Below are 12,852 nucleotides of genomic sequence, written 5' to 3' on the forward strand. Positions count from 1 at the left end.
GTTTTGTTTTGTTTGTATGTGTGCGTGTAGTGCTAACAAGTACAAATTTCAAACCATTTAACAAATCGAATGCAACACATTCTTTTTTTTCGTTCGCGCGTTGAGTTTGAAATTGTGTTTAAACAAAAACAGTTCATAAATTGCATTTCTTTTTTTTTGTGTTTTTTTTTAATGTGCTAAGTTGGACACACACCACACGCACATACACATAGAAACAAAGCAGCAGCAACAGCAAAGAAGTTGTGAGCTGCGCTGCCACTGTCGAAGTTGGCAGAACACGACGACGACTTCGGTTATACACCAACACAACCAGCATTGAGCATATACATACACAAACACACTCCAAAAACAGATACAGCTAAAGCAGCAACAGCAGAGCAGAGAGCATTTTGACAAAATGAAATAACGTGAAACGTGTTGTGTGTGTTTGCTTGTTAATAGTGTGAGAAATATGTTTGTTTCGTCGCGTTCAAGTCAAATTTAACATTTTAAGAAACAAATGAGAAAAAGAACTCGCAAATCGAAAACGTAAAACAAACGAAACACCAAAAGAAAAACAACAGCAAAAACAGAGCTAAGAAATTTCGCTGCCGCTGCGCTGCATAGTTTTGGGCTGCAGCAGCATCCCTAGTGCTGTCACGCTTCAACACACAGGCTGTTGCATTTGCGCGACATCGTCGGCAGCGCAGTTCAAAAGGGCGCTGGAATTTCTCGGCTGCTGCGTTTGTTGTTGTTATTTGCTTTTTGCTCTTTGCTGCGTGTGCCAGTGTGACCAAAACTTTGCGAAATGCGCGCGCGCGACGGTTGTGTGTGTGTTTAGTTGTTTTTTGTTCTTGTATTTATCTTTTTTTTTTTACCTTCTAATGTTATTTATTTTTGTTGTGCCACAGTTTGAATATCGCGCCGTCGTCCCGCAACCGCAATTGCAAATAATAAAATAAAAACGCCCCTTCCCCTAAATAACAAACAAAAATCAAATAAGAAAAAAAAATAAATAAAAAACAAATTCAAACTAAAAGCAAGGAAAAAAGCACAACGACAAAAAGTGAGAGAGAGTGCGACAGAGAGCGAGAGAGAGCAGCTGCAGCTTTTGAAACATGTTTACCGAGGAGGGCATCTTTCCCATAGGCGACGGCCTGCTGGACGTTGATGCCGAGCGCTTGAAGGGATTACTTGTGTCGCATGACATCAACGAGATCTACGAGGTGGAACAGACGCCGTTTGCCAGGTGAGTGTGCGAGACAACAACAACAAACATACAAAACCGGAGCAAGCAGCACAAAACGTGTTTGCTTCTCCTTCTCCATCTCCTGCTTCTTCTTCTCCTTCTTATGCTGCGCTCGCTGCGTCAAAAAGTTGCCAAAAAAGCGAAAACGTCTGCAACATGTCCAGCGAGAGACAAAAATGCTTAAAGAAAGTCAGTCAGCAGTCAGTTTATATTGTCGCTGTGTGTGTGTATTTTTTTTTTTTTTTTTGGGTTGAAAACTGAAAACTTCTGCGCAGGCGCAACAAGAGAGAAGCAACAGCCACTCAATAAAACTTGTTTTTATTTTTCTGTACGCAGTCTGGCATCTCTGCTGCCAATGTGTGTGAGCTTCTACTTCAAACACACAAACATACACATGCGCACGCTACCCATGCACTTACACATGCGCAAACAAAACTTGCACTCGCTTGTTGCTGTCTTTGCCTGCCCTACAACAACAACAACAACAACAACAACAACGTATAGAGCAGCTGTTCCCGTTTACCGACGCTGTTGACTGACCCTCGGCTTCATTTTTGCATGCATTTCGCCTTCGCCTTTGCCTTCACATTCGCCAAACCGATTGGACTCTCTTTCGCATCGCCCCATCTTACTTGCACACGCAAGCGTCCGCTCGCCCCTTTGCACTTTAGCTCTTGCTCGCTTGCTCTGGGCCCTTTGTGTCTCTGTTTATGTGTATGTGTATATGTATGTGTTTGATTGTGGCTACCTTTTCTGCTAGATTTGCATTTTTGCTCGTTTTTCATTATAATTTGCTTTGCATTTCGCTTATTCCGTTTCGTTCCGTCATCAGACATCATCATCATCATCATCATCCTCACTGTGGTCGTAGTCGTCGTCATCATCATCGGTGGCAGCAGTTTGCTCATTAGTTTTTATTTGGTTTTTATTCAAAACCATCTGCACTCCCCCTTCGCTCCGGTCTAACTGCAATTTGCATACATAAATATATTTCTCCTTCTGTTTCTGATTCAGTTTGCGGTCACGCTTCCTCAGCAGCTTCCTTGTTTACCCCTGACCTTATCGCCTTCTCTTTCACACGCTCGCTGCCTCAACTATTCTGACAGCTGAAGCTAGAGCAGCACTTGAGACGACGTCTGCCTGGCTCCCCTTTTTTTTTCCATACACTTTTGTGTAGACTTTAGTTCTACACTAGAAAAGTAGCATACTCTATTATTTAGTGTGACCATTTCGTATTAAAGCAAACGTGGATGAATTTTCATATATTTTGTTTGTTTATTTCAAGTGATATTATTTAGAATACTCTTCCAAATAGGTGGCATCCCAAGTAGGCTGACTGTGAAGGTCGTTCGCTTCACTTTACTTTGTTTTACTTTGCTTTGCTTTGCTTTGCTGCGAGCTTTGCTTTGCATGACACTTCTTCTACTTAGCTCTCGCTCGCACGCATGCCCTATCGCTGCGTAGAACAACTGGGGAGACAGGGAGAGAGACAGAGACACATACCATATCAGTCACTCTCACAAGCTCACAGTGCGACAGCTATGCGAAGAGCTCTGCTTTATCTACCAGCTCGTGCGGCTTTAGAGTTTTTCACTGATAAGCACACACAAACAATTTTATCAGCTATCGATGGTTGATTTCGTAAGCGAGCAAGCGAAGCACGAAATGCGAAATTATAACCAAGCACAAAAAATACAAAATCAAATCGAAACGAAGCAAAGCGAATCGAATCGAAGAATCGAGAGTGGAGAAAGGAGAGTGGAGAGTGGAGAGCAACACAACCTTTTTTGTCACACACAACACAGAAAGTTATTCATTTTAGCTAGCTTATCATTTCAATTGGCTTTTCGATATTACTTACCACACTTTACAGTTAACAGTAGGAGGGGGAAAACATTCTCATTGAAATTTGTGCTTACTAATTCAACAATATATATGGGAATATAATAGTATAAATAGTAAATAGCAAATTTTGAAACAGCTGTGTCGCACTTAAGATTTTGTTAATTATTTTAAACAGCTGCTACGCAAATTGCGCGCTGCAACTAACATTTGTAATTGTTGAGGTTGTTGTTGTTGCTGTTGTTGTTTATTAATAAATAAACAGACAAAATGCAATGCATTTTTATTGCATTGAATGCAATCAGTAGCTCATAATGAGCTCAGCTAAAATGCAATAATAGATTATTTAACATTGACAGTGACAGTGTCACCTTAGCATTGAAAACATTCCAGACTCGCTGTCTGTTCTCTCCCTCTATATAATACACACACACACACATATAAATATACAAATATATTTGCTATGAAGAGTATTTGGTATTCGCTGGAGTTTTATATAATCTCACTTGCATTTAATTAAATTTCGCCTGTTTAGCAAAATTCTGCCCGGCGGATAAAATGGTTTCTTCTTCGCTTCTTCGCGTCTTCGTGTTTTTTTTTCTTTTCTTTTCATTTCGGTTTTTTGTCAAACCTTGTTTCGCGTGTTTTCTTTAACGCTTTTTTTTTTGATTGTTTTCTTCATTTTTAATTTTACTGCAACTTGTTGTTGGCTTTGCTTTCATTTCGGCTGATGATTCTTCTATATACTTTATTTTCCAATTTTTTTTTGATTTGGGTTTTTGTTGTTTTTGTGTTTTGGGTCGTTGCTTATCAGCAAACACGAAATTGTTGTTGGTAGCTTTTCGATTGTTTTGGCCAAAAAGTCGCATTTGCTGTTGCTGCTCGCAGTCTCAACTTTTCTGAACCGACTTACTTACTTTTTGTTTATCGTTGAATTCGTTTTTACCAGTTTTAGATAAGGGTTTTTTTTCTTTCTTTTTCTTTCTTTCTTACTTGTGTTTCTTGCTGCGTTCAGCGTTCAGCGAACAGCGAAATTTGTTTTAGCCAAGTTTGCGTTGAAGATTTAGCGATTTGCGATTTTTCGAATCTCGCTTTTGTTGTTGTTGTTGTTGTTATTACTTGGTTGCTTTTCTGTGAAAAACGTCCGACATTAAGCCCAATGGATCATGAATGGGACAGATAAAGAAAAATATGCTGTGTGCCCGATTAACGAGCCAAAGAGGAAGATGAATTCGCAGCCACAGTCAGAATATACGATAATTGATGCGGCAGTTAAAACAAAGCCAGTCCAACTCATCAACTCATCATTATCCAAGTCCAAGTCGAGTCAGATAGTTAAAGCGGAAGTCTTTTATATAGGGGCAGTTGCGAAAAAAAAAAAACAAAGATTAGACCCGCAGATCTCTGATCTCTGGGGTGTCATCTGTATTTGCATAAGAAGCAACAAGCCAAGATTAAACAGGGAAAACTTTAATAACAAGTCGTCATTTTCTAAGAAAAAAAAAAAACGATGAAATACGTAAGATGAATAATCTCTGATATCAATAAAACTGTTAAGCAAAGAATGCTTTGGTGAATCATTTCCGAACTGTAACTAAAATATAGATGGCTATCTTGACTAAGCTTATATTTAAATAATTTATCATTATTGAATGAAATGAAATCTACTTATGAGTGTATTCCGTATGTCGCTAACCTGCATAAATAATTAATCGATAGCAACTGTGATGTGGATGGCACAAGACAACAAAACACAACACACACAGCATATAATCAGTAATCACTTCCTTCTCAACACACAAACTCGACTCCCACATCGAGAGCTGTAGCTGTATGTGTGTGTGTGTGTGTGTGTGGCATAAGTAAACCAGCTCTAGGTCGTTTGGCGGCAATGCCCACAGTCAATGCTCCTTAACGTGTCTAACAAAAAAATAGATATATGTATAGTATATAATATCGAACTGAAATCAATCTTCCTGCCCACCACAATGCAATGGACAAAAAGAGAGAGAAAGAGAGAGAGAGATAGAAAAAGGAAAGGGATGAAAAATATTGTTGTAAGATAAAGAAAAGAAAAAAAAAACACAAACTTGTTTCGTTGACTCTGCGTGAAGAGGCTCTTGAGAAAGGCGGGGGAGCTGTGAGGAGCTCTGTGTGACACTCTCTTCATCACGATGAAGATGATGATGATGATGATGATGATGATGATGCTGGCGAATGTGTTGCAACTGATACTTAAACTTACCACTTGAGCACCGCCAGGCGTCTTAGATTACCCAACGAATCCACTTTCCCCAGCCCCAGAGACGCGTGTGGCGAGCTAACCCAAATTAAAGCTGCCGACGAGGGTTGCAAACACGTCAGGGCTCAGAGAGTAGCTCTCTCTCCTTCTCTCTCAGTTGGGTTGAACCTCGCCCACGCACAAATTTGTTTGACACCCGAAAAAAAAAACACCCACGCATTTTGCCCGAGTGCGTCACTAAAACAGCTGGCAACGTTTTTCTTTCGTTTTTTGGGTGTGCATTAATATCCTTTATTTCCCAGGGGGAGAATAAATGTCTGTGCGGACTAGGCCAACCTTTTGCTATGACGTATTTACTGCTGCTGCTGTTGAGGTTATGTGTGTGTGTATTTTGTGAATGAAAATGCTAGTAGTAATATTGTAGTATTAAGGCTTTTTGTGGCTGCTGCTGCAACAATTGCTAATTGAATTGTAATTTCGAGCGACAATAGCCGAAAACATGTTATAAAAATAGTCATTATGCAAGCGGCGAGCTGGCTTGACTGCTCCTAATTTCCAATTGAAATCCGGTCAACAAACAATCGGAGCAACAACAATGCAGTACATAGCAGCATAGTAAACTGGCCATAACTGGACAATATGCCAAGTCCAAGTCAAAGTCGTGTCCAAAAAAAAAACAACAACGAAATCAAATAAAAATTACCTGCAAAAAGAAAAAACAGCTTTATTTGTCTAGCCTGACAATGTTTTTCTTTTTTTTGCCATGTTTGTTTTTCGTTTGCTATATACTATATAAATTGGGCCATAATCCAGCCTGCACATTCGATACATCATTCATTGAACGAACGACTGCAAATCGTACACAAGCTCCCCAAAGTCCCATAGTGTCCATTTCCATTGATTGACGTTCACAATTGTCAAACGGTCCATTTCGATTGTGTGTGTGTTGTATTTTTGTATGGCCTGTGGGTCTTTTTAGCCAGAGCCTCTCTCTGTGTTGTGTGTGCTGTGGTGCTGTGGTGCTGTGTGGTCGGTTGTGGTCATTAGTGCTTTGAGTTTTGAGATTGAGATTGAGTTTGAGTTGTGACATGACCAGGCAACAGAGCATTACGACCAGCTATGACATATTCCATAACTGGGTGACTAGGGCGACAAAAAAAAAAACCTTTTTGGAACTCACGTAATTAAAGCTGTCAATCAGCTCAATGCAGAAAGGCTAATTTAATGCACCCACTTGAATCACTGTCTTATATTCGAATGTTATTATAATTATGATTTTTATTGAAATATCGAATATAAATCTTAGGAATATATGTTACTATATGTACTTTATAATATGAATTTTCAAGCCACAACTTTTTTTATATTGTATTTCATTTCAAAAACTTTTCCGTTTTATTTTGCCATTCATGTTGGGCTTTTGTTTGCCACACAAACCCACAAAATAAAATGAGTTCATAAAAGCTTTGAATTGTTTTGCATAGCGATTCGAGTCTCTCCCTATTTTATATGTATATAATATTTTATTTACTGTGATTGGGTTTTCCTCTTCAATATCCTCAGGCAATTTTTGTTGGCTATTTAAAGGTCCGGTGAAGTCATTTGCATTCGCACTATGAGAGGAAAAAAACCCAAAAACACATTCCGTATTTCCCTTGGCTACTTCCCTACTCCTCCATCTTCATCTTCACTCCACCCCAAAGCAATCCCATTCGCATTCCACACTCACACATTCGCATTTGCATTTGTTTAGTTTTGTTTGAGGAGGCAAAACGGCTAAGCAAATAAAACAGCGAGCGTTTAAAAACGCGATCGCGTCTTTTTTCACGCGTTTCGTTTATGCTTGCCAAAGGTGTGTGTATTGGCGTGTCTGTGTGTGTGCTTGTATTTTTGTGGCACATTTGATGGCCACATTTAGCAGCGATATGTTTACAATATGTTTACGTCTTATGGCCACTTTTAACTGCCGCCGCCGCCCCATTTTGGGGTCTTCTTCAAATGGCCAAAAATGACGAATGCGATTTTGACCAAATTAGTATTTTGAAACTGCCATTTGGCTAATTAACACAACACAACACAACACAACACAGCATAACATAAAAAACAAAAACATACGCAAAACAGTCGCGCTGCCTGTTTTAATTTATTGTTACTATCGATTGTTGCTAATGTGGTGGGTGTTGCTGCTCCTTCTGTTGATGAACTCATTTTAATTCACTTTTCGTTTTTATTCAATAAACAAAATGCCATTCTTAAGAAGCTAATAATGTGCTGCTGCTAATAAATAATACACATTATTAGGGGTTTTCTGCGAAACACTAAAAAGAGGAAACATGCAAATTCAGATAGCAAAAAGTATGAGTGAAATATTATTGTAAACATATCAAAAATGTTAATACCATCCAGTATATTTTTAAAGTAGTGGTATATAACTTTTGGCGTAATTTAGTATTGTTCATTATATGTATTAATTTGATATATTTTCATAGTATTACTTTATTTGATCAGCATACTGACTTTGGTCATAATTTAGTATTTTTTCATTATATTAATTTGGTGTATCTTCACGATAACAGTATATCTTCGACTAGTTTTACTAGACTACACCTTTTGGTATCGATATTCAGTATATTAATTTGGTATATCTTGGCGATAACAGTATATCTTTATTGCTTTGGTATATCAGTATACAGAAAATACCTTTTGGTCATAATTTAGTATTATTCAGTATATTAATTTGGTATATTTTGGCGATAACAGTATATCGTTATTGCTTTGGTATATCAGTATACAGAAAATACCTTTTGTTTATAATTTAGTATTATTCAGTATATTAATTTGGTATATCTTGGCGATAACAGTATATATTTATTGCTTTGGTATATCAGTATACAGAAAATACCTTTTGATTATAATTTGGTATTATTCAGTATATTAATTTGGTATATCTTGACGATAACAGTATATCTTTGAACAGTATTGCTCTTATTGCAAGTGCTGCAGTTAATTAATGTGTTGTCAACAAGTGATGTAGAAGAAAACAACCCACAGAAATGCAGCAGAAGAAAGTGCAGTCAACAATTGTGATTGCAACAGCAATGCATAAAGTGGCACGCAGAGATATCAGCAACACAACATGCTGCAGCAACAGCACCAACAGCAGCATCGACAGTGCTTATCACAATGTAAACATTTCCTTTTATTATTATTGTTGTCGTTTGAAATTTCACTCGCTCTCTCTCTGTCTCTATCTCTATGATATTGCCTTAGCCCTTTTGCTGGTGCTACTGATGCACAACTTTGATGGCTGTCTATTAGTTTACTGCCAGCTGACAACTGAGAACTGAGAAACAACCCCATGGGAGAGATGCTTCTCCATCCAGGCCATTAACAGAATTCAATTTGTTGACCACAACAACAACAACAACAATGCACTTCCCCCACATCCTGGGTTATAAGAAGGGTCAGCAACCCTGCAACCGAATAATTTGCCACCCCCTTTCAAGATGGATTTCCCCCCTTTTCATTTTCGTTTTTGTTTTTGGCTTTTTTTTCGGGGTATTATTCTCTCCCTTCTCCTCCTCCACCTCCTCCACATATGTGTGTGCTCGTATTTCTTGCTGCCTAATAAATATTTGATTGTGGTTTCCCTCCCTCCCTGGCCATCCTCCCCCTCACGTTTATCTCTATCTGTGTGCATTGAACTTTAATTGCGCTCGTAAAATGCCCGAAAAAATGTTGAAAAAGTAATGTCTTTTTCGTAATATGCTGTTCTCCTCTACTCTCCTCTCCTCCCCTCTCCACCCCTCTCCTCCTTTCAATCTGCAAAGCCCAGGCGCGTGTTCCTGCTCCCTTTTGTTGTACTGCACCGTTGTTGTGATAAATGCAGCTGCGCTTAATGACCCAGAGGGGGGGAGAAGAGAACAACAACAACAACAGCGACTGACAACTGACAGCTTAATTTGAACTATGGCCAAATGACACGTCAACGCGGACAGACAATAAGCACAAAAATATTGAAAAAAAACAAAAGAAAGAATAACAAAGGAAAAAGTTGAGAGAGCTGCTTGAAAATGAAAATGCGCTTAAATTGAGAAATTGCGTCTAGGAAATTAAACGAAAGGAAGCAATGACAAACAGTCATTTGTCAAACTATCGATTGGCTATCGATAAATCAAATGCAACATGGAAGCAAGTCATTTACTATCGATAAGTGCTTGAGTTTAAGTTGAACTAGAGTTCAAGGTTTTCGCTTATGCTGTGGTAACCAAATAAGTTTGTTATTTGAATATTGTTTAATCATAAATAATAAAGGAAAAAGTCGAGAGAGCTGCTTGAAAATGAAAATGCGCTTAAACTGAGAAATTGCGTCTAGGAAATGAAACGAAAGGAAGCAATGACAAACAGTCATTTGTCAAACTATCGATTTACTATCGATAAATCAAATGCAACATGGAACCAAGTCATTTACTATCGATAAGTGCTTGAGTTTAAGTTGAATTAGAGTTCAAGGTTTTCGCTTATGCTGTGGTAACCAAATAAGTTTGTTATTTGTTATTTGAAATAGTTAAATCATAGATTATTATATTTAGTACTTTTATATTTTCGCTTGTGTTCTTTTCAGTGAACTAAAGAGCCGCAAATCTTGAAACAATACAATTTGTGTTTACATGCATTGATTTTACATGGTTTCAACAATTGCTGCACCAGACAGTTTAGAAGTGATCTATTATTTATTTCGTATTGCCTGCCCCCTGTCCAATTAACCCCCCCTTGTTGCCCGTTCTGCCGTGTGGAATGTCGAGGACACACACAGAGAGATAAACACGGCAAGCTTTCGGTTTCGTTGGCCATATTCCTCGGCATTTAAAACTGTATTTAATGATTGCTTTTTGTTAGTTATTATTTTTGCGCTGTGCTGCTGTGTGTTATTGTTGAAATAGCTAAGTGTTTATTAGTCGGTGACGGCAACAGTTGTCTGTTGTTGTTGCTGCTGCTTGCGCTTATGGAGCGATTTGAGTTCAGTTTTGTTTCCGCTTGACGGGGCCAGCACGTCCACCTTTAACCTTTATTCTGTGGCTTAGTCAAGGTCGAGCTCCAAACAGCAACAGCAACCACAATTCGAGCAAAACCACAGCCTACTGATTCGCCTATGATTGGAGGGAGTTGGCCATGAATTTCGCATCTGCCGAAAGAGACAGAGAGAGACGCCTTCCTCTCCCCCTTCCCCTACTTCCACACACACACATGTGTGGTATATCTTTATTATGATAATGCTCCGTTAGTTTGTGCTTTAGAGCCGGAAGTGTGGCAACTCCTCCCCTTCCCCTTCCCCGCCCCCAACCCGTCGCATCTTTCGCATCTATTTCGGGATGCGTTTTTATGGCGTCGTTGTTTTTTTTTTTTGCAGCCATGTGGCCACATGGTGAAAAAGTGTTCGCTTCGTTTCTTTTGAATTGAACAACATTTTGATTGCCCATTTCCGCTGCAAAGAAGTTGCAACTCTTGACCCCCGCCACCCCCACTCCTGCAACTCTCCCAGCAAAAACAAAAACATGCAACATGCATCGAGCATCGTTGTATTGTGTTTTGTGTGTTTTGTTCATTCAGTTCTCGTTTGTGGTTCTGTGTCTAAGGTCAAAGTGTCTCGTCTGGTTCTGGCTTCTGGCTTCTGGTTAACTAAGCGCACAGTTAACGTACTGTTTTCGTTACTCACTGGAATTTTATCTTGGCCAAACACAGTCACAGAGACAGACAGACAGACAGAGAGACAAATTGAGGCTAAGGGTGTCCCCCTCCACCCCTTCATCATTCCGGTGTTGTGGCAAACTTGGGTGCTTCACCAGTTGTTGCTTTCCCCGATAAGATAAACGCGATTTTGTGTGTACCGTATTTGCTAAGCCCCCTTAAATAATCTCCCACCCTATACTCTTCCCCCTCCTCTCGCTCGCTCGGTGACACGTTGAGCGTTCGTGTTCCGTTCCATGCTTCCGAAAATTGTGAGAGGCATCGGGTGAGGGAGGTGAGTGGGGCCATGACGCATATGCTACACACAACAAACATATGTAAAAAAACACACACACAAAAATCCACATGCCCAATCAGCTAATATTTCACAATGCTAACAGCCAAGGTAAATGAGACTATGGCTGTTTTTTTACAACCAACCAACCAAATTCACAGCGCCGATGAGCGATCACGGGCAAAACCCACAGTCTGTAAGCGACACAAGTTCAATGCTAATGCTTGTAACGAGTAGCGAGATAATTGGGAAAACTCGAATGTAACGCAAAGAGACAGAATGGAAGAGAGAGAGACAGTTTTCGAATGCTTAGTCAGTTAATAAGTTGCATTTCTGATATAACACCTTCATGTTAAAGTAGCGAGTAACGAGTTAATAGGCAAAACTAGCTCTCTTCAGTTGTAAAGCGATGGCAGAGTTTGCGAGTTCTTATTCAGTTAATATGTTAAATTTCTGATATAACACCTTCGTGTTAAAGCAGCGAGTAACGAGTAATTGGTAAAAGTAGCTTCTATTGTATTTACTCTTCAGTTGTAAAGCGTTGGGAGAGTTTGCGAGTTCTTATTCAGTTAATATGTTGAATTTCTGATATAACACCTTAATGTTAAAGCAGCGAGTAACGAGTGATTGGTAAAAGTAGCTTCTATTGTACTTACTCTTCAGCTGTAAAGCGATGGGAGAGTTTGCGAGTTCTTATTCAGTTAATATGTTGAATTTCTGATATAACACCTTCATGTTAAAGCAGCAAGTAACGAGTAATTGGTAAAAGTAGCTTCTATTGTACTCTTCAGTTGTAAAGCGACGATTGCTCAATCTAACGTGTAGAAAGGTATTTGCGAGTTCTTAGTCTTCTAAATTTGGCTATCAAACAACAAACGAGATCCGATTGGCGAGTAACGAGTTGCGAGTAACGAGTTGCGAGTTACCAACAACTGGAAAGGGCTCTCGCTGAAAGCTTATGCAATGGCCATAAAAACAACCGAAACCGACCAACCAACAACAACAACAACAATAATGTTAACAATTGCAACTGAGAACCGTTAAAATTAAAATTTCAAATTGTCGTCAACGGAGCAAAAAGCCACAAATGAAACTGGAAAAAGACAACAACAACAACAACTACAACTACAACAACAGCGAATCGCACACTCCCCGAAAATGGGGAAAAAAGGTAACTGCGAATGTTCCATTTTCATGGGGATGTGTATGTGTGTGTGTGTGTGTGGAAATGTGGAAATAACTGCAAGAGACGACGACAACAGTTACTCTTGGGTCAACATGGGTTAAAGCTGCCTGCCTGGATAATGACAACAACGACAATGGCAAAACAACAACAACAACAACTACGACAATGGCTGGTTCCATGGCTGCCCCTCCCACTACCATTGGCCGCCCTTCCCCCTTCCCCTTCCCATTGCAATGAACAACGAACGATGTCACGTTTCTTTTTTTTTTGCTGCTGTTGCTGTTGACGAAAATTAACATAAACATACGAAAATTATAACAAAACAAGTCATA

General features: G+C 39.3%; 1 protein-coding gene across 3 annotated transcripts in view; it reads left to right on the plus strand.

Moving 5' to 3' along the window:
- The window catches only part of LOC133847050 (death-associated protein kinase related), a 67,861-nt gene that overhangs the window by 209 nt on the left and 54,800 nt on the right, over positions 1-12,852 (plus strand). For all 3 annotated transcript variants that reach the window (XM_062281803.1, XM_062281804.1, XM_062281802.1), the window contains exon 2: positions 891-1,228. In XM_062281803.1, the coding sequence (XP_062137787.1) occupies positions 1,098-1,228 (131 nt within the window). In that variant the 5' untranslated portion in view covers positions 891-1,097. The remainder of the gene's footprint in view (positions 1-890; positions 1,229-12,852) is intronic.

The sequence above is a fragment of the Drosophila sulfurigaster genome, chromosome X (assembly GCF_023558435.1).
Source record: "Drosophila sulfurigaster albostrigata strain 15112-1811.04 chromosome X, ASM2355843v2, whole genome shotgun sequence".
Taxonomy (NCBI): Eukaryota; Metazoa; Arthropoda; class Insecta; order Diptera; family Drosophilidae; genus Drosophila; species Drosophila sulfurigaster.